The sequence below is a fragment of the Chaetodon trifascialis genome, chromosome 23, assembly GCF_039877785.1.
Source record: "Chaetodon trifascialis isolate fChaTrf1 chromosome 23, fChaTrf1.hap1, whole genome shotgun sequence".
In the NCBI taxonomy this organism is placed as follows: Eukaryota; Metazoa; Chordata; class Actinopteri; order Chaetodontiformes; family Chaetodontidae; genus Chaetodon; species Chaetodon trifascialis.
The window spans coordinates 11,904,224-11,923,252 of NC_092078.1; the positions used below are offsets into that span (position 1 = coordinate 11,904,224).

General features: G+C 44.6%; 2 protein-coding genes across 2 annotated transcripts in view; one reads left to right on the forward strand and one right to left on the reverse strand.

Annotated features, from left to right (window-relative positions):
- LOC139351094 (pyruvate carboxylase, mitochondrial-like) overlaps positions 1-19,029 on the forward strand; it is a 251,754-nt gene that overhangs the window by 142,397 nt on the left and 90,328 nt on the right. The gene's annotated exons all lie outside the window — the stretch shown is intronic.
- Positions 861-19,029, reverse strand: part of LOC139351093 (leucine-rich repeat and fibronectin type-III domain-containing protein 4-like) — a 38,793-nt gene continuing 20,624 nt past the window's right edge. The window contains exons 5-8 of the mRNA XM_070992771.1: positions 17,151-17,321; positions 15,703-15,864; positions 14,245-14,979; positions 861-3,877 (exon numbers count right to left, since the gene is read on the reverse strand). Coding sequence (XP_070848872.1) covers positions 2,536-3,877; positions 14,245-14,979; positions 15,703-15,864; positions 17,151-17,321 — 2,410 coding nt within the window. The 3' untranslated portion in view covers positions 861-2,535. The remainder of the gene's footprint in view (positions 3,878-14,244; positions 14,980-15,702; positions 15,865-17,150; positions 17,322-19,029) is intronic.

A 19,029-nucleotide genomic window follows, 5' to 3' on the forward strand; every position in this document is an offset into this window, starting at 1 on the left:
CTCCTAATCAACTTGACTGACTGGCAAGTAAACAACTTCATTTTGCAGAACGAGCTTCTTTGAGTTTGCCTTGAGCTCCAAACATTTTCATCAAGACTGAGTCATCCTCACATTTCTCTCCACATTCAAATTATATATCCTTATATATCATATATCCTGTGTTCTGTTGCTTTTTCCATCTGTATCAGTCTTATTTCCTAAATTACAAATATTGCTGATTTAAATCTTAATTGTCTGAGGCTCTGGTGAATGCACTCCGTGTACAGCTGTGAGTTCTTGTCTCACATACATTATGTGCCTTTATGCAAAGCACATCTGCCAACACATCTGGAAACACACATGCACACATACATGACGCACGACTCGCTTCCTTGTGTTAATGAGTTTGTCTCCGTTCATACATGTAATTTTTATTATTTATATCAAGTCCAGAGAACAATACTGACTTTGGCAAAATGAAATAAAAACAGAAAGGAAACAACAGTAATTGTGAAAAGTCATTAATGTAATTGGCTCTGTTTTATAGGCATCTGTCTGCGTGTGTTTGTCTTTGGGGTGTGTGAGCTCGCCAGTTTGTGTGTTCTGTGCTGTGTGTGCTTTTTCGATACTGTTTTGAACCTTGTTTTTCTGCCTAGTTATGATCAACATTTTTCTGTTCTAATCTGGATGATTCTTTGTCTAAAACAAAAAATCACACATTTTATGTTTTGTATTTGATCCTAGCTTCATTCCCCAGAAAACCTTGAAAAACAGAAACACATGGTGCGACAAGTAACATCATTTTATATATATATATATATATATATACTATATATATGTACTTTCAAGTTTTCTCTTTTTGTTTTTTTCTCTTTGATAGATGTTTTTAAGAGTCTCTGCGGTCTGTGCCAGTGGATCAGTTGTTTTGTCTTCCAGTGAAGAGTTTATATCGTCAGTGGCTCCCATAGTGGTTCTGTCATTTTTTTTTTTTTTATAACTGCTTCCTTTCTGAAAACATTCACTGTTTGGATTGAAACTGAATCCATGTGGCACAAAGTCTGAAGTCACAAAAAAACGATCCCTGCTCATCGGTTATCGCTTTCTGACCATGGAAATAGTGATTTATTCTGGTTTTAGTGGAAACTTTTGCTCTTTCTTCGCTTTGGGTGGACTTAAACACCACCGCTAATCTGGATTTTTGAGATTTATTCCGTTCACAGCATGTCCAGAAAGCGCTAAACCTTATGAAACACAAAGGAGTCTGGTTGACTGAATTGCCCCTCACAAACATTCATGTGCGCACACAAACACACACAGGCTGACACACACACATCCTGTCCCTGATCCGTCCCTGCATGCACACTTATGCACCCATTAGCATTATTCATTTGTTTGGTCCATTATCATCCCGCATCCAATACAGTCTTTCAGAAATGCGCAGGCGCACATGTTCCATCATAAACCTCTGTCTCCTCCATTTTGTAATCCATATCGACTCCATTGTAATCCCAGTGTCTGTCTTTTAATAATGTCTGTGCTCCACTCGCTCTTTCCAGCTCATATCGATCGATCGTGTCCAATGCACCCGGCTCTGTATTTATGCTCCCATAATCCGCAGTCAGACCAAGCCAAAATCATTGTCCAGCCACAGAGGGCACACAAAAGTCACATTCATTGTGTTTTGGAAAGAAGTTTCAAAATGGCCGTCAGTGTTAGAGTCAAAAAAAGCGAGATAACAAAGCAGGGGTATGTCATCCGAATCTTTGCTTCTGTATTGTTTTTGTCAGAATTACCAGTTGTGCTTTTTGATCCAGTGTAAACCCTTGTGTTGTGGCGGGGGCTGAGGCCCCGGAGGGTTGAAGTGTTAGCAAGAGTCTGGTTCTATCAGTGTATGGGCTTTACTGAGATCCACGCTGAGCTCACGCCATCTCGCTCTGTGCTATATATCCTGCGTTCTGTTGCTCTATTGATGTTCTCCTGTTTGATTAAGTCTCTCCCTCTGTGACTATATATATCACTCACTTTGTTGTACAACTGTCACTCTGTTTGTCTTGATTTTTCTGAGTTTTGTTTTTGTGCTCCTACTTTCTTTTCTACCTTGTATCAGTCACTTTTTACTGGTGCAGCTTGAGCTCAGCCTTGAGTATTTAAAGACCACTTTAAAACTGTCACCCGTTATGTTCCTCCCACTCTGCCGGTTCTCGCCTCGCATCTCTCTCCCCACTTATTTTTCCACCCTCATTCTTCAGGTCAGCAATAAAGAGCCTCTTAAAAATCTTCACCTCACTTCCAGGTACCCCCTTCTCCCACTTCTCCATTTTTCTTGACTTCTCCCAAGGAGCTGCACAAGTGAGACTCAAGTCAATTTTACTCCTCTCCGTTCCTCTGAACTCTCAACCTTTGCTTTCCTCATCTGCAATCACTTCATCTTCCCTTTCCTGCACCCTCCACTTTTCCCCTGACTCCACCTCTTTGCGCTCCTCAAATCAAGATCCCATTCAAACTGTCCTCTCACAGAACCCTTTGTCCGTCTTTTTTATGCCGTTCCACTTCCTCCTACACAACGCTTTCCTCCAATTCTTCGGCACTCCTTCCCTCCTTCCCCTTTTCCTTCCCCTTGTCTTTTACACTGCTTGCTTTCCCAGCAGGGATCCCAGTGTTGGAGTTGGAGTTGGTGGTGTTGTAAGCGTGGATGTACCCCCGCTGGAACTCGCAGTGTGCCCCAAAGCCCCCGGCGTTTTCTGCTTCGTCGCTGTTCGTCGAGGATGTTGTGCTCGTTGTCGAGGCGCACTGCACCAGCATTCCGTGAAGTGACTGGCTCCGCCTCGTCCAGATGACGCTCAGCCGCTTGGCATAACTGACGGCGCCATAGCGCTTGGCAACAGTCGCTGCAGCGTCAGTCGCTAGGGCAACAGAAGAGCCCATGTCCAGTGAGTGACGCCGTTTGCTAACGGTCCCGTGAGCAGGGCTTAGAGGACACACAGGTCTCTGATAAGCCTGTGAGGAGTTCCATTTGTCTCTGCCTCGTGCAGTGACTCTCCAGTCCAACATGTCTGAGTCCCTCAGGGGTGCAGCCAGAGAGAAACTGGCACGATTGGTCAGTTCTCGCTCCAGACGGGGTTTTGGGTGGTCCCTGGAGTGTGACTGACGGGGCAGGGTGGATGGAGGGGAAGGGGAGTAGTAGAGGGGAGTTCTGTCACTGTCAAGGCTGTATGGCGGCGCCTTCTCTAGCTTCCTTTGCCTCACCACCAATGCCATCTCACTTCCTGCCCCTGTCGTCGTGGAAACCACTCCCCCAGCTGAAAGAAACTGCTCCAGGTTGACTTTAGGCTTTGGCCTGGGCTTTGGAGGGAGTTTTGGGGGCAGAGAAGAAGCAGAATCAGCCGCTTCCTTCTCCTTTTCCTTGTCCTTGTCCTTTTCCTTGTCCCTCTCCCCTCCTCTCTTGGAAGGCAGACCGTTGGGCAGGACCACCATCATCATGTCCCCAGAACCATTTGATTGGTAGCACCCGCTACTGTTTCCCCCTTTGTCCCCGCCCCCTACACCTCCGCTCAGACAGCAGGCCCCGCCTCCTGCCTCAGTGTTACCGTTGTGACATATTATGTGGTCGCCATGATTGCAAACACGGTGGCGAACCATGAGCGCCACAGTGAACACGAGCAGGGTGACGACGACCACACCACCAACCAATATGGTGAGCGTCCCGCCTAGGAAGTGGGCCTGGAGAGAGCGGCATGCTGGGTAAACATCCTTGGTGGAGAACGTGGCGCAGCCCAGGACCTTTGTTGCTGCTAGAGACGTGATTGTGTCATCAAAAATGGCCAGCACGCACAGGTTATAGTCCACACCGGAAACCAAGTTCTTCAACAGGAAACGGTCACTGGTCGATGGTAGAATTCTAAAGAGGCACAAAAGAAAAAAGAGGAGGTCAATTAGCATGCAGTGCACAGGATGTGTGGTGAAATGTAAAATATCTGCAGTAACTCGAAGCCAAGCCTGAATATTCTGACTATTGTGGAACCACGGAGAATGGGTTAAATATCAGAAAGAAGCAGAGGAAAGGAGGGGAGAAAGGACGGCGAGAAGAAGTGCGGGAGTGGATACTGCAGTAGGGGGAGCGAGGGGAAAATGAGGCTATTGATGGAGAGCACGCCCAGGGAACATGAAAAGAGAACTCTGTCTGTGTGTGCACGCGCACTCCTTCTTCAATCCCTGCGAGAAGCAAACGTCAAGCCATTTTGTGGGACCTCGCATTTAAAAAAAGAGGCCATTTTAGGTTTAACGGTCAGGGCGAGGATTACAGTAAAGCCGGCACATTTCGTGGCGTTGATTAGAGTCGATAGGAAACGAATATATCCGCGCATTGGCACCACAAGTGAGGGTGTGTTGTGTTGTATTTTGACTGCAGATGTGCGAGTGTATGTAACGGGTGAGTGCCTGCGTGGGATAATAGAGAGAAGTGCTTATGTGTCCTTATTTTAAGTGTTGGAACGGTCGTTAGAGCTAACAAACAGAGGCGGGGTGAACGATGGAGACACAGAGGGAGGGGGACAAGAGGTGGTGATGAGAATGGAGGGGAACAGGCTTTATGTAAGTTACATGTGTGCTTGTCTCAGCCTGTGTTCATGTTTGTATTTGAGACACAGTACAATAAAGAATCTGTGTATTTGTATGTCGGTGGGTTTGTGAATGTGACACACCAAGTTAAAGTGTGTGTGTGGGAGACTGCAGCACAGCTCAAGTGTCTGTCGCTGATGGGTATGACTTTGCCCTCTGCTGTCCAACCCTGTTGTGTGGGCAAGTGTTCGGTTGTGTATTTTTGTGCTCCCACCATGAATATTTTGTCAGTGATTTCTCTTTTTTGCTCGCCTGCATTCTGTTTGTACAAGCCCCTCTTTTTCTCTCCCTTTTCGCACTACATCAAAGGGCTTATTTGTATTGTCTGTTGCTAACCGTTCCAGCTCCCTTCTGACTTGAGCTACATCCTATAAATGCCTTCTAGTGTGACTCAGACACCGGGGGAGCCACTGCAGGAGGCCACTAACCTTAGTCCGTTTTAAAGTGTGTTCAGTATGACGAGACCAAGGACGGCTACACTTCAGCCTACGTGTTTTTCATCTTCTTCTAGTTCTGAATTGGGTGTGATGTAGTTAGTTAGGCAAGTTTTACAAATACAATCAGTCTAATTGCTGAAGAAATTATGCGATCAGGTGTCTAGAATAATGCTGAATTAGCTGGGAAACAAAAGAAGGAGCCTGCTGAAGGTAAGCTGGAGCGTACTCATGGATTTGGTTACTGCTATGTAGAAATATTGATCACTGATTTCCGCCGCCTTATCAAGGCTTTCAAGTGAACAAAATTGAAATTTTCTGAGCAAACGCTTAAAATATCAACTGTTCCACAGGCAATTTAGGATTAAAAGCGATTTTTTTTGCAAAGAACAACATGTTGCAAACGCAGTTACACCACCTTAGCAAATCTCCTGGAGTGATATGAATATCAAGCGCTGGCCCACAAATACCTGCAAACGCCTAAAAACCAGCAGAAGCTCAGTATGATTTGATAAGGAATCACAAAGCACTGTGCGACTTTCCAAATCTCTGTATAATCTGAACACAGATGTGGGGCTTTCTGTTCAGCCTTATCCAGTGGTCATTAGGTCGCTATAGATTTGCTTAACACCGTCCCAAATCCACCAGTTGACTCATTCTCGGCACTGGAGTGACTCAGGGAACCAGGTGTGCTTCATGAACTGCACTGTACTGCATGGCCTACAACCTGTGAGCAACTAAAATGACTTAAATTGTGAAAGAAAATAGCACATTTAAGGTTTTGAGTAAGCTCTAACAGTAAAGAGTAAGGCAGACTGGGCAGTGAGCCACACCAAGGGACTGTGAATTGCCCCTGTGAGGTCCACTGGTAAAGACAAAGGGGAGGTGTTCAATCATATCTCCCACATGAAATATGCAAGAAGCACCGATGCCTCTGTTTCTGAATAAAAAGCCTTGGTCACATTATTGGCTTATAAAACTCCCTGAGAAATATTACAGTGGCGTCGGTTCATCCAGGGCCTGTCTGTGTATAATTGATGGCAGAGTTGGGGAGATTTGACCATCACTGTGGGGAGCCGTGTACTCGGCTGAGGGACCGGTTCTCTGTAACAAAGGTTATATTTAAATGGTTTCCCTCTTACTTTGATTCACTGCCATGTCAACGTGTGCTGGTTTCTTATGTCCTCCCCCTCCTCTTTTCCCACGTCGCTCAGTGCCTCAGTTTGATTAATATTGCCCATATACTGTTGCATGCTTTATCGGATTCAGTGCTGAACAAGAGCCTGTATTGGCAAAGTCTTACACAAGCAATACTTGTGCTGATTCCCTTTCTACTTCCTGATGTATGGCTGCACTGTGAATTATACTGCACCAAATAAATGTGTGTAGATATGTGGATTAACATAAAACAAGTGACTGTGTTCTGCATTTGCCTTTTGTACGATAAACTGGGACACAGCGGCAAGCGTTTCACTTCCATTGTGTGACCATGACTCACCACATACTGTGCACACACCTTGAGTGAATCCTTGAATCATTTTTCTAATCCTGCCATTCAATACCCTTTCTTATATTCACTCTATCCTGCATCCTTCCCTCCAGCCTTCTTTTCAGCTCTTTTTCGATCTCGCCTCCCTCAGTCTATCCTGCTTATTCTTTCTCCATCCGTCCTTTATGAACAGATTTCTTTCTTTTTCGGTGATCAGTCCCTCGCTCTTATCTCTCCGTATCCTTTGCCCTTTTGAAATTGCTTTGAAATCATCCATCCTTTCTTTCCCTGCACTGAAATCTGCAGCGGTGCACACCTTTTTTTTTTTTTTTTTTCTTTTTCCATGTCCGACCTCTTTCTCTGCACCTTTTCCACTATTTGACTTACATTTTTAGTCATGTTCATTCCCTCTGCACATCTCCCTTTTGTCTCTCTTAGTCTCTTTTACCACCCTGTATTTCCCCAGCCTATCAGATCTGCTGGCCGCAAATCCGTCTGCAATTCTCACCGGGCTCTATCTGACCTCCTAGCCCCTCTCCTCTTCACAGTCACTGTACTATGTCTCTATTAGCCACAGCTATAACCGTGTGCCATTATTTAGCATCCAAGGTCACTCCTCCTCTCCTCTTCCAGCTGCCTCTGCTCCTCCCTTCTTCCCTCCTCTCTTCCTTTTTCCGTGCCACCTCTCCATTTGCCCTCATCTTGTATTTCTCTCCCCCCCTCTATCTCCTGTGCCCCACCACCTCTCCCTCCCTTATGAGATCATGAATCACCTCTCCACTTGTTTTTGCAACGCTGGCAGAGAAAGAAATGGCAAAGCAAACTCACTAAAATATACATGGAAGACCCGGACGCATTCACAAATGCATGCATCTTTGATACTCTCAAACGCGATGCATTATGCATTATTAACTGTATTTACGCGGCTGTTGTCATATGCGCTCGCAAACGTGCACCTCTGCGGCGGTGACGTACACACCATGGACACGTGAAATGATATTCGCCAAAATTCTCAAAGACACAATGTATGTTCATGAATATAAAGTGCGGCACACATAGCTTGATTGATTGAATTGGTTATGACGGAAAAAGCGGGGGCCCTGCTCTTGTTACTCTCCCTGTGTTTGCAGACACGCTGGCATTGTGCTGTCACCCAACATGCCAAGTGTGTGTGTGTGCGTGTGTGTCTGTCTGTCTGCGCGTCTAATTATGGTTAAACCCTGCAAAGGCACGCACATACACACAGATGCAGGGAGAAAGTGAAAGAGACAAGGGAGTGCTTTGTTCAAGCTGGTGACACAGAAACGAGTAATTATCAGTACCCAAGAGAGGGGGGGTGGCGGTGGGCGGGGGGAATAAAAGAGTGATAGAATCCTGTCTTCCCCTTCTCTCATTGCCTCATTTCGTCCTCGTTTTTCTCTCTATCTGCATTGCCAAATCTGGTGGTCTGACACCAGACAAGATTGGACACAGAGAGCAAGAGAGACAGAGAGAAAAAGCAAGACGAGGAGGAACAACAAAGCAATTATCTCCTCTTGTGGCTGACATCTATACTGCCCTCGTTTCCTTTTCTTTTTTTTTCCCATGTCATGTTTTTTGTTCGCTTACCCTTTCCTCCATTTTTGGACTTGATTTGTTGGACTGTTTACTGTCTTGTTGGCTGTCTCCCTCAATTTTGTCTGATCTCTTCCTCTGTTTTCCTTGATCTGTATCTCTGTCACTCTTTTTTTTCTTTTTTTTTTACCCCTCCCCTCTGGATTTTGTTTCATCCCTCCTTCTGTCTTTTCGCTTTCCTTAATCTATCCTTCTCACTCGGCTCTCCCTCATTTGGCCTGATTTTCCCGCGCCGCCTGATTCAGTTGCTTTCTCTCTCATTTCCGCTCCTTTTTATGTGACCTCCTTCTTCTCCCCAATCCCCCAGTATTTGTCTTTCGCCATTATTTCTCCATCGTTTCTCTTCATTTAATTGTAACCACATGATAGAGCATGGTGTGAATCTCACTGCCCGTCCCTCTCAACCTCCCTCCCTCACTCTCCTCCTCCTCCGTCTGACCCTGCAGTATTGCATACGTGATGTATTGAGTGCTGACCCTTTCTCCTCCCATCCTCTACCTCTCATGTATGGAAACAGTGCTTTAACCTTAATTCCACCTCCCTCTTGGGTACAACTCTCAATCCCATGTTTGTCCCTGTCTCCCCTCTCATCCATCCTTCTGGTCGTCTAACTTCTTCCTGCCTCCATCTTTGCCTCTTCTCTCCTTACATCCTTATCTTTGCCCGTGTCAGCAGATGCACTTCTCATGTTTCTTGTATGATTTCTTGTATTGGCTCATACGGGAATAAAATAGGATGCTTATATTAGTTTCCCCAGCATTATCATATTGTACAATAAGAAGAGCTGCGTGCAACATGACAGAAAGTGAAAGCATGTGGATGTTTGATATCTCCAGTGGAGCGAAATAGGTTATATAGTATACCACATGGCATGGTTCAGCCGAGCAAATAGCCTCTGTATATTTTCAAATGTATTTATACACCAGCTCAGTGCTCTGTGTCAATTATGCTATATAATTAGCAGGAGCAGCAGAACACCAAGGGTATTGCCATGTTTCTAATTTTCAGGTTCTATCTCCATTTTTTTTTTTCTTCTCTCCCCCAGCTTCTGTGACTCATTACCCATGTTCTCATCTGTCTGTGTCTCAGCGTGCACCTTTCCCGTGGCTGTCAAACTCTCACCCTGTCCTTTTTAACTGCGCGTCCCTTTTCTGAGACTCTCCTTTCATTATTCTCATTATTTCTTTAGCTCTGCATGATTTTCCCTCCAACTTCCTCCTCTGTCTGTCCCTGTGATCATTTCTGTTCCCATTAAACTCGGTGTCAGGCTTGGCAGGAAGGTTGATCCTGTTGTGACTGGGGCAAAATCTTGACAATTGTCAAAGCCCTTACACTCCTGCCTGCACACTTAGACGACTTCCAAAATCTAATAAGAAACTTTTGCCTCAGACATCCACCAAGTGTCATACAAATGCCCCCACTGGCATACCTTATGTGCCAGTGAAGTACTGAAAACATTATTTTAAAAGTCCATCAGCCAGCAGCAGCACAATAGAAAGCAACAGACTGCTACTTATATGATTCATAGGTATTAAAATGTATGTAGATTTCAGTATACACACACAGGTGGGGCTCAGTGATGCCTATACTGTGACACAATCCCTATAAAGTAGTCCTGCAACAGAAAATATGGATCTGAAGCCTTTATGCACAATTCACTTAATGCACAGAGGAGCTGTCAACCCTTTGTATCTACGCAAGGTGGGCAAAATAACACTATACACTCTAATTCAGCACCACAACTACCACAGAACCAACATGCACATCACCAGCTTTCACAATGCTTTGTAAGGCTGATGGGCTTTTGGATCGTGGTGTATGTTCTGTGGCGGTTGACAGCTAAACTCTTAAGCTCACGCCTTCCTACAAAGGAGAAATTGTTGCATGAAATCTTGCCGGTGAGAATTTTTTAACAGATGGTACCACAGAGGTCGCTTTCCAAATGCTACCTCATTAGCATGGAGGGACGTTCTTTCTCCTGTCCTGTGTCCTTCAGGTAGCCTGTGCCCATGTGTGGCCGAGAAAGACGTGCCAATTTAGTGATTGCTGATATTTTCCCAGCAACCTCTGGAACCTTGGTTATTCTATTCCTGAGCTTCGAGGGCATTTTCTTACAATCAAATTTCGAGTGTGGTGGCAGAGCTCCAGGAAGGAGGCTCGGTTGACGGTGTCAGGGGAGCTGAGGGTGACTGGGGGGAGTGGTGCCCAGCGGATGCCACGTGGGTGACATCCCACCTGGCACTGTCACAGAAGCCATCAGAACTTGACAGGCCTTACTAGAATAGGGGCTGTTGTTTCGCATACGACTGACCTTTAAAGATGGCTAAATCTGGCAGCTCATCTCTAATCTATATATATATATATATATATATATATATATATATATATATATATATATATATATATATATATATATATATATATATATATACGGCATATACCTCTGTCTCTCTATGTAGCTGACTTTTTGTCACGCTGGAGCCTAGATACTTGCTTTTTTCCCTCTTTTCTTGCCTTCCATTCTTAAATCCTGTGTTTTCCTCTCTGTCTCTCTCCCTCAGCTCAATTCAGCCTGTCTGGTGTTTTTTTTTTTTTCTCCACCTGCCAAAGCTCACATACAGCAGCAGCAGCAACAACAAAATCTGAACAGAAATCCCTGATAGGAAGCCTGAAATCTCACTCGTCCATTCTCTCCTTTTGAATTCATAAGACAGACTCCTTTGGCTGACTCCGCTCTTCACAGTCTTGCTTGCTGGTGTGATATTGCGGTTGGCGCTGGCACATTGATAGCATGATAGGAATCTATACTGGCCTCATTGTGGCATGCTTCCTTTCAAACACTGCACCCTTCCATTTCCTCTTTATCTGTCCTCTGAGACAGATTTCCCCGCTTCCTCCCTCAAAGCCCTCAGACTCCATGTCTACTCTTTCAACCTTCTTCTCTTTTCCAGTTCGGTTCGGAGTTTATATCTCAATTTTACATTTAAATGCCTTTTCACATGGGACTAGTATCACCCCTGGACCTCTGGCAATTTGTAATAATTGCTGAGGTCATTTGTGAGCTTAATCTGGTGTGACTCTGCCATGTCTGTACTTTGGAAAGTAAAACTTGCACTGCAGATAAGCGACATCAGTAAATGTCAGTAAATTCGCATAAAACACGCCCCTTGCTATATCTCCTTTGAGACTGTTATCCCCTCCATCTGTTTTGTTGGCAGTGCGATTTGTTCAGAGTTTAGTCAAACTTCAGATCGCTGAATTTTCAGCTTCTCTCCAGTGGCGCCCGTTGCCTCGGCTCAGGCTTTCTCACTTATCTCTCCTCTGTTTTGTTCCTGTGTGAGTCTCTTTGCGTCTATCAGCATTTTCTTGTCTCAAGCTGCACAGCTGAGCCTTCACCTCTACTCATTCTGCCGTTCCATTATTTCTTTAAAGTTTGTTCCCTCAGAGAAGGACGTTTTACCTGCGTCGCCCTTCGGTTCGCAGGAGCTAAATTCAACCAGGGGCATCTGGGATTTGAAGTAATATTGCTAAAAGCTGTGCAGTTTAATGCAATCCAATGCAACAAACCTGGAAGAAATGCTCCCCTTATCGAGCTAAATGGTCAGTTTGTGTTGCAAATTTGTCAAAGGTGTTGTTTCAGCTCTTTCGACGCTGTGCATGAGGCAGTCTATTTGTCTCTCCGGATGTATATGCTTTGCCTTCCAGAGATAAAACACCTCCACTCGATATCGCTAAGCAGCAAGCCGGCTCCCCTATTATTTGAGTATTTTCCATAGAGGAATTACCGCAGCTGATCAGCGAGGGAGCTAAGATCTCATTCAGTTCACTCAATTCAATCATGTAATTAGTTCTCCATGTGTAATTGCCACAAATGTGTCATGGGACTGCGCAGAATCTGAACTCATCTGTTTTTATGTGGCATTTCAAAGGGACACCTCTTCATCTCTGTCCTTTCATCCACCCAACCCTCCACCGAGCAGCAGAGAGCTTCGCTGCAGGGCTTTCACCACACCATCGTCTCCATTTCTTCTTCTACCTCCCTTGTGACATTATTCCTTTCTGTTTGTTTGTTTGTTTGTTTTCTTTGTAAAGGAATCCTTCCAGTCTCTTTCTTTTATTCCAGATTTCCGTGGGCTTCTTTGCCTCTTCGCTTTCTGTCACTATGTTGTTCCTCCTAACTTCTACCCTCTCTCTTTCCTTACCCAGGTGGTTTTCTGTTGTGTACACACATTTTCAGTCTTTTTCTATTTCACTGGTGGATTTAAATGCCTCCCCTTTCTCTCGCTCTCTCTCTCTCTCTCTCTCTCTCTCTCTCTCTCTCTCTCTCTCTCCACCCTTGCTTTTTTCCTTGAGGACCATTTGGGCCCACCTCCCTCTCTTCTCCCCTTTTATTGTCTGTCATTCTCTCTCCTTTCACCCATCCTTCTTTCATCTCAATTTCTCCCAAGGTGATTTGGGTAGAGCCCATCAACTATCTTTCTCTGCTCCCTCAGTCCCTTCCGAAATCTCTGAGGCGCCATTCCTATCTTAAAATTCACCTGTTCCTCCCTTCTGGCGCATCCATCACTCAAACCATTAGCTTCTCCTCCCCCTCTGTCTTTTTTCCATTCACCTTTGGCTGCCATCTTCCTCGCCTTCCCTCAATATCGTCTGATTATACCTGGACAGTTTTTCATATTTCCAATCATCTGTCCCCTTCCTGTCATACGGTTAGCTCCCTTCACCCCTTCTCAATACCACTTCCAGCTTAATACCATCTTATATAAGGGAAACTGCATTCCAGCCCTGCATTAGCGCGCGGTGAAATCAAAAACAAACACAAATAATGCCACGACTGCAGTCCCTCTCCAACCTCACTTCACCTTCCCTCTCATTTCATCTTCACTGCCACTGTTTCAGCCACTGTTTTGCTGGAGCAAACAACCGCACACATAAATGTTTCATCAGTCTATGGTTATAAATACTGTGGCAGTAAACTTGAATGCACGCAGGCATAATTCATGTACAGTGAAATAACACTGTACTCCAAGTAGACACGCTGTCATCTTTTGAGAAAGACTCCTATCACGCATCCATTCATGTCAGACTTATTTACTCCTCATCTTTATTTTGACTTCCTGTCTCTACCTGTCTTTCTCGGGTTAGAGAAGTTGGTTTTTAAGGCTCTCACAGTTTCGCAGTGTTAGCAAGCAAAGTATAAAACTCCTTTTGCAAGGCCCACAGCTACTGTATACAGACCGGCTCACAGCAATGCATAGAAACAGTGAGATTGAGAGTGACAGCTCTGCAAAGGCTTACCTCATGTTTTCTTTTTTCCTTTCTTCCAAAAGTTGCCTAAACTTGTAAGGCAGGGTGTGGTTTCTTAAATAATTTGTGATAACAAGAACAGCCCTTAACCTCAAATCCATTCTCTATAAATGTTTGATTACTTTTCTTCCACTGAGCACACGGCAAATAAACATGGACAGTGAAGTGTGAGGAATCTCGTCTTAAATGCTAAATGGCACGGCTAACTGAAGATTTAAACGTTCCTTCAAATTGAGAATGACATGTCCCATCAAGACCCCGTGTTGCTTTATCAGACATGCACATGTTGCCGGAGACATGCGTTCAGAGTCAGGCGCTGTTTTTCTGCCTCTTGACGTTTTCATGTTCCACACTGTCACACATTTTGGAAAGCCCCCCAGCCCCCCTGAAAATCCCCCCGTCCTCCCGTTCTACTCTCATCCATATGCACTGACTATCCACCTGTTGGGTTTCAGTGTCATGCAGTGATGGAGATGAATTATTTACTACCTTTGCCCCTCTATCCCTTCATCTGTCTACCCATTCATCCTTCCCTTGAGCTATCCACCCGTCCATGTACAAGGTGAACAGTTGCACTACTGAAGTGTCATGCTGTAATGGATAAATATTTAAGGAGTTTTGCATGAAAACAGGATATCCACTGTTTGAGGGAGGAAGACGCTGACAGTCAAAAAATGATTTGTGGTTGCGTGTAGAGGAGAAGCTGTTACCTCTTGGGAAGTGTCTAAGCTACTCAAAAGTCGCATTTCTCATTGGCTCCTGTTGTTTGTATAGTGAGTGTTACATAGCAGAAGTTGAACTTGCCTGTAGATGAGGGTCTCGTCGGCGGTGCAGTTGTACTGTATCTGATACATCCAGACAACGTAAGCTGTAGACAAACGCCCCAAGTCCCATCGGACCTGCGCCGAAGTCGACGTAACCCCTTGTACTCCAACCATCCTTCCTTCCTCCTCGTCCCCCTCGTCGTCCTCCATGCTCCCTCCATCGGCCCTCTCCCCTTCGGAGACCCTGCTGCTGTCGCCCTCATCGTCCTCACCTGCACCTCTTCTCACATCCTCCACCTCTCCTCCACGTCCCGCGCCGTTGTTAATCCCTCCGTTTTTCCCCGTGCTGATATCCGAAGAGCCTGGGTCGTTCCGTAAAATCCCATTGGTCACATTCCTGTTGTTTTTGGTGTTTCCGTTGTTATTCCCTGTGTTTCCACCCGCTCCTCCCCGGTGAGGCAGGGGAATTATTTTCAGGTCCACAGTGGCAGTTGCTTCGCCGGCTGCGTTTATTGCGATACATGTGTATGCCCCGTCATCCCGGGCGACTGTTACTAAGATATCCAAGGTCCCGTTGCTGAAGGAGCTGGTCCTGGATGAATTTGCAATGATGCGGTCATCTGGAGAAACCCAGTGAATTACTGGCTCAGGGTCACCGATGGCACGGCATTTTAGAGTGGCTCGCTGGCCCTCCAGCACCCACAGCTTGTGAGTGTGACGGGTGATCAGAGGTGGTTCACAAGTAAACTCCTCCTCAGGAATCGACCAGAAATATCTGAGAGAAAAAGGGAAGGACGAAGACAATGAGTGAGGGAGGGAGAGCAGAATCACCTTTTTGGCAAAGTACAGGATTTTGTTTTATCCTCCCGAGGTGGGTTTGGCACATCAACATAGTCCATTAACCTAAAGATCTATGTGCTCTTGTCTATTAATTTAATGGTACAGTTCAATAACGCACAACAGTCTGAACAATTACCCAAGCTGCTCCGCATAAAATGACAGATGACGACAACAGATGCTCATTTTCCTTAATCCTTTGTTTTCACACCATACTTTTGGTTTCAGGGTCTCACTGGAAAATTCTAGCATAGAGCTGCAGGGAGGAGAAGGTGTGAGGTATCAGAATAATGACTGGAGCAATACCACATTGTTTCGAAACTCAGTCCTCAAGGCCTGCCTGCCCTGCGGGTTTTTGCTCCAGTTCTATTCTTGCATACGCAATGATCCAATTAAGGTGTCACAAAATGTGAGGCCTGTAATTGGACGTGTGCTAAAACAGGGCCAGAGCAAAAACTTGTAGGACAGATTGGCCTTGGGACAAGGTTGGGAAACACTGATGTGTGATATTCAGTTTAGCTCAACACATCATTGTTGTAATGATGCCTTGCTTCCCTTGACATTGAAGTAGGCTTCGCTGATGAAAAGGATGAGGATAAACAGTTGGTTCTAAAATTGAGTACTTAGAGGAATAATCTGTTGTTTATTTGATGATTTTTACCTTCCAGCCAGGTGAGCAGGTGTGGCACACGTCTCCATGTCGTCTCCACGGATGAGGCGCCGTAACCAGAGCAGTTCGCAATTGCAGTGCAGCGGGTTCCCACCAAAATTTAAGCTTATGACAGCATTGTAGGGGGTGGGGCTTATTGCACCTGTCTGGGACCTGAAGATGACAACATAAAAGGCATCACGAATCAGTTCATTCACACAAATTTGTAAGGCATAGTGGAATTGAAGGTTATTTAAATGCAACATTCTTGATTATTTGAATTGCAGATGCAAATCAATCCACTTTGAACTCACTTTAAAAGTGTGTATTACCCAATTCCTCCTCGCGGTTATAAATGTAAGCATGTTACATTTTTTCATCTGCGTCAAGGTCATTTCTTTCCTGTGTTTTTTTGTAAAATTGCATCAACTTACTCCTTTTGATTTTGAGTTTTTATTGCTATGTAATTGTTAAAGATTCAAAGGAGGAGTTGAAAGGAACAAAAATATTTTAGCTATAAAGTGAGGTCTTGCATCAGCAATTTTACTAGAGCTCGCTGCTCAAAATATGAGAAACCATTAAAATGGTCTACAGCAGGCAGTTACAAACCAACCCAGGAGCAATACTTAGCAGTGGCACTGTTACGAGCATCTTGTAGCTGTCCTGTGCAAATTAAAATTGGAATAATTTGGAAATATCAAGGCATAAAAAGCCACTCTGTTAAGCTTTCTTCCTAAGCAGGTTTGTGTAAGATGGTTCTAAAGACTCTGAAAGGCTGTTATACCACATGAATGAAATGGGTGGCTTTCATAGCATAATCACTCAAACACATTCTCTTTTTGTTCGCTGAACAATTTGTGACTCAGAGACCTTACAACCCCTCAGCAATTTGGTTTAAATCTCAGCTGTGCTGAGTGCAAGTTCACAGATGCCGATGTGTCGCAGGTGGACTCTGTGAAAGTTATTTGCAGCTTAGCTGGCACCTCAACAATAAAATGATTGTCTTAACCTCCCTCATTACATGCCACCAGCCTTCCTAAAGCAGAAAATGTCCAATGCAATGCAAAAAGTGGACCTGAGAGGCTGTAAGGGCCTTCTTTATTCACCATGCAGCCGCTTGCTCCTTTATCTTTCTATGCCACGCACAGTGTGGAACAAGCCACTGCTTCCTTTCTATATGATAACAGAACAGAAAAGGGGAATCAAATGATAGGGTAGTGTTTGGCTTCCTGACTTTCCAGTCTGTGTACTGGTGAAAGTGGGATGATTTAAAGTGGTGTGTACATTCTGTACCAGTGGATAATTGGATAGTGAATGGAGTGACACTAACATTGTGTCCCTGTGTTTCACTGCCAGAGCGCCGCTGTTAAAAACCACTTTGGTGGCAGTGTTGTCTGCCACAGAATATTTCCACTAAGCCACTTCTTAGAGAAACATAAAAGGCGAAGCTTAAGAGCTACCTTGCAAAGAGGGGATCAGGAGGCAGGGTTCGGAGCCTGTTGGAGGTCATATCCAGCCTTGCAAGCTTATACAGCTCTCCGAAGACTCCTTCTGCTATGTGGTCAATGAGGTTATGGTCCAGGTTGAGCGTGTGCAGGCTGGCCATGTTCTGAATGGACTCCCACGGTACCCTGTAGCAATAAAATAGAAAGATAGGGAGATTAACATAACATTCATCGAATTAATAGACTTTGTGCCAAGATTTAAGAGTGAAAAATTAGAGAATAACTCTTCTAATTAATGTTAGCTGTGGCAACATATTAGCTACTCTGACGGTTAGTTTCATTTGTGGGTACACTGACACTGTATCAGGCAGGAGGAGGTAGAGCGGTCGTCCATTAATCAGTGATGATTTGGCCCCTGGCCCCTGCAGGCTACATGTCACACTGTCCTTGGACAAGAAACTGAACCCCAACGATAGCTGTGCCACTGGTGTGAGAGTGTGCGTGTGACTGGTTATCCCTCCTGATGAGTAGACGGCACATTGCATGGCAGCCTTTGCCACCAGTGTATGACTGTGTGTGAATGGGTGAATGCTGGCTTGTGCTCTGACTGGCTGCAATAGCACTATTTACACAAAGTCCATATATCATGTTTAAGAAATCAACCTTCTTAAAAGATGAGTGTGCTCAACGTTTACTGTCTTTGCGCTGAATGGTTTCCTATATTACTCTGCAGAAAACAAGAATAAGCAAGGATTAATTAATGACGATAGCAATGACAGACAACAACAGATGTTCATTTTCCTTCTCAATCCATCTCTTTTTGTGGATTTCACCAGCTCCATCTGTGACCCATTGCTGTTGTCATTTAGTATTCCCTTTGTGCAAACATTCACTTAAGAGCTGTTTTTAGACGGATTATTGAGTCAAAACTGGTGACTGAGAACCAGCAAAATGTGAAGTAATGCATTTATTTTTGGAGTCAGTCACACCTAAACTCTTTCAGTTGAGTTCAGTACACGGTGTTCCTTCTTCTAAAGCACAATGTATGCTTGGCAGAGCATACATTTGCTTTGCGTCATCTGACAAACACTGTAGCACTCTGTGTTGAGCACACTGCTACCACTCGATATCACACATTAGTGTGTTGAATTCAGAGCTCATTTGTTAGGGAGGATATTTTTCTTTGTGATGAATATAATGGAATTAGTTATTTTCATTAATGTAGAGAAAATTATGTACATTATTCACAGCTATGACAAACAGCAGTCAGTCATCTTTGTCTTTACAGTAGAATGTCTCTAGTCGATAAGCTGTTGGGGGGAAAGAAGTACAATGCGTACTGGTTTATTAGATTCAAATCAAGTTACCAAATCATTCATTCATGTTCGTGCTTTAGATTAGGATATAGTAGGACAAGGATGCCTATCATCACACACCGTGTGAGATCGGTTCAGGTTGCAGAGTTGCTCTGCAAAACTCCGCTAAAAACAGTGTTTGAACAAATCTAAGCTGCAGGAGACACCAGGTGTCCCTCAGTTTCCTATCCAATTAAATTACACAGGTGGGCCTCCCCGCCAGGATAATGTCTTCCCTCTGCCTAGAAAAAAAGTTCTCATGACATGATCCGTCTCCAGTTTTGAGAATTTTTAACCTTGATAACAACACATCAGCGATGCAGGCTCACTCTGAATCTGAGTCTGTTGAGATTCCTCTCAGTAACCTGTAAAAAGGGCGAACAGCAGTTGCTAATGGATGCATCATTAAAACTCTTTACACTTTTCTTATGGCTTGGTGGAGGTTGGAGAGAGGCCAGAGAGCTCCTGTAGAGGAGACAGATGAAACCCCTTAATCAGAACTGACAGCCAGAAGCTGCTGAATTCATCAACACAATGGG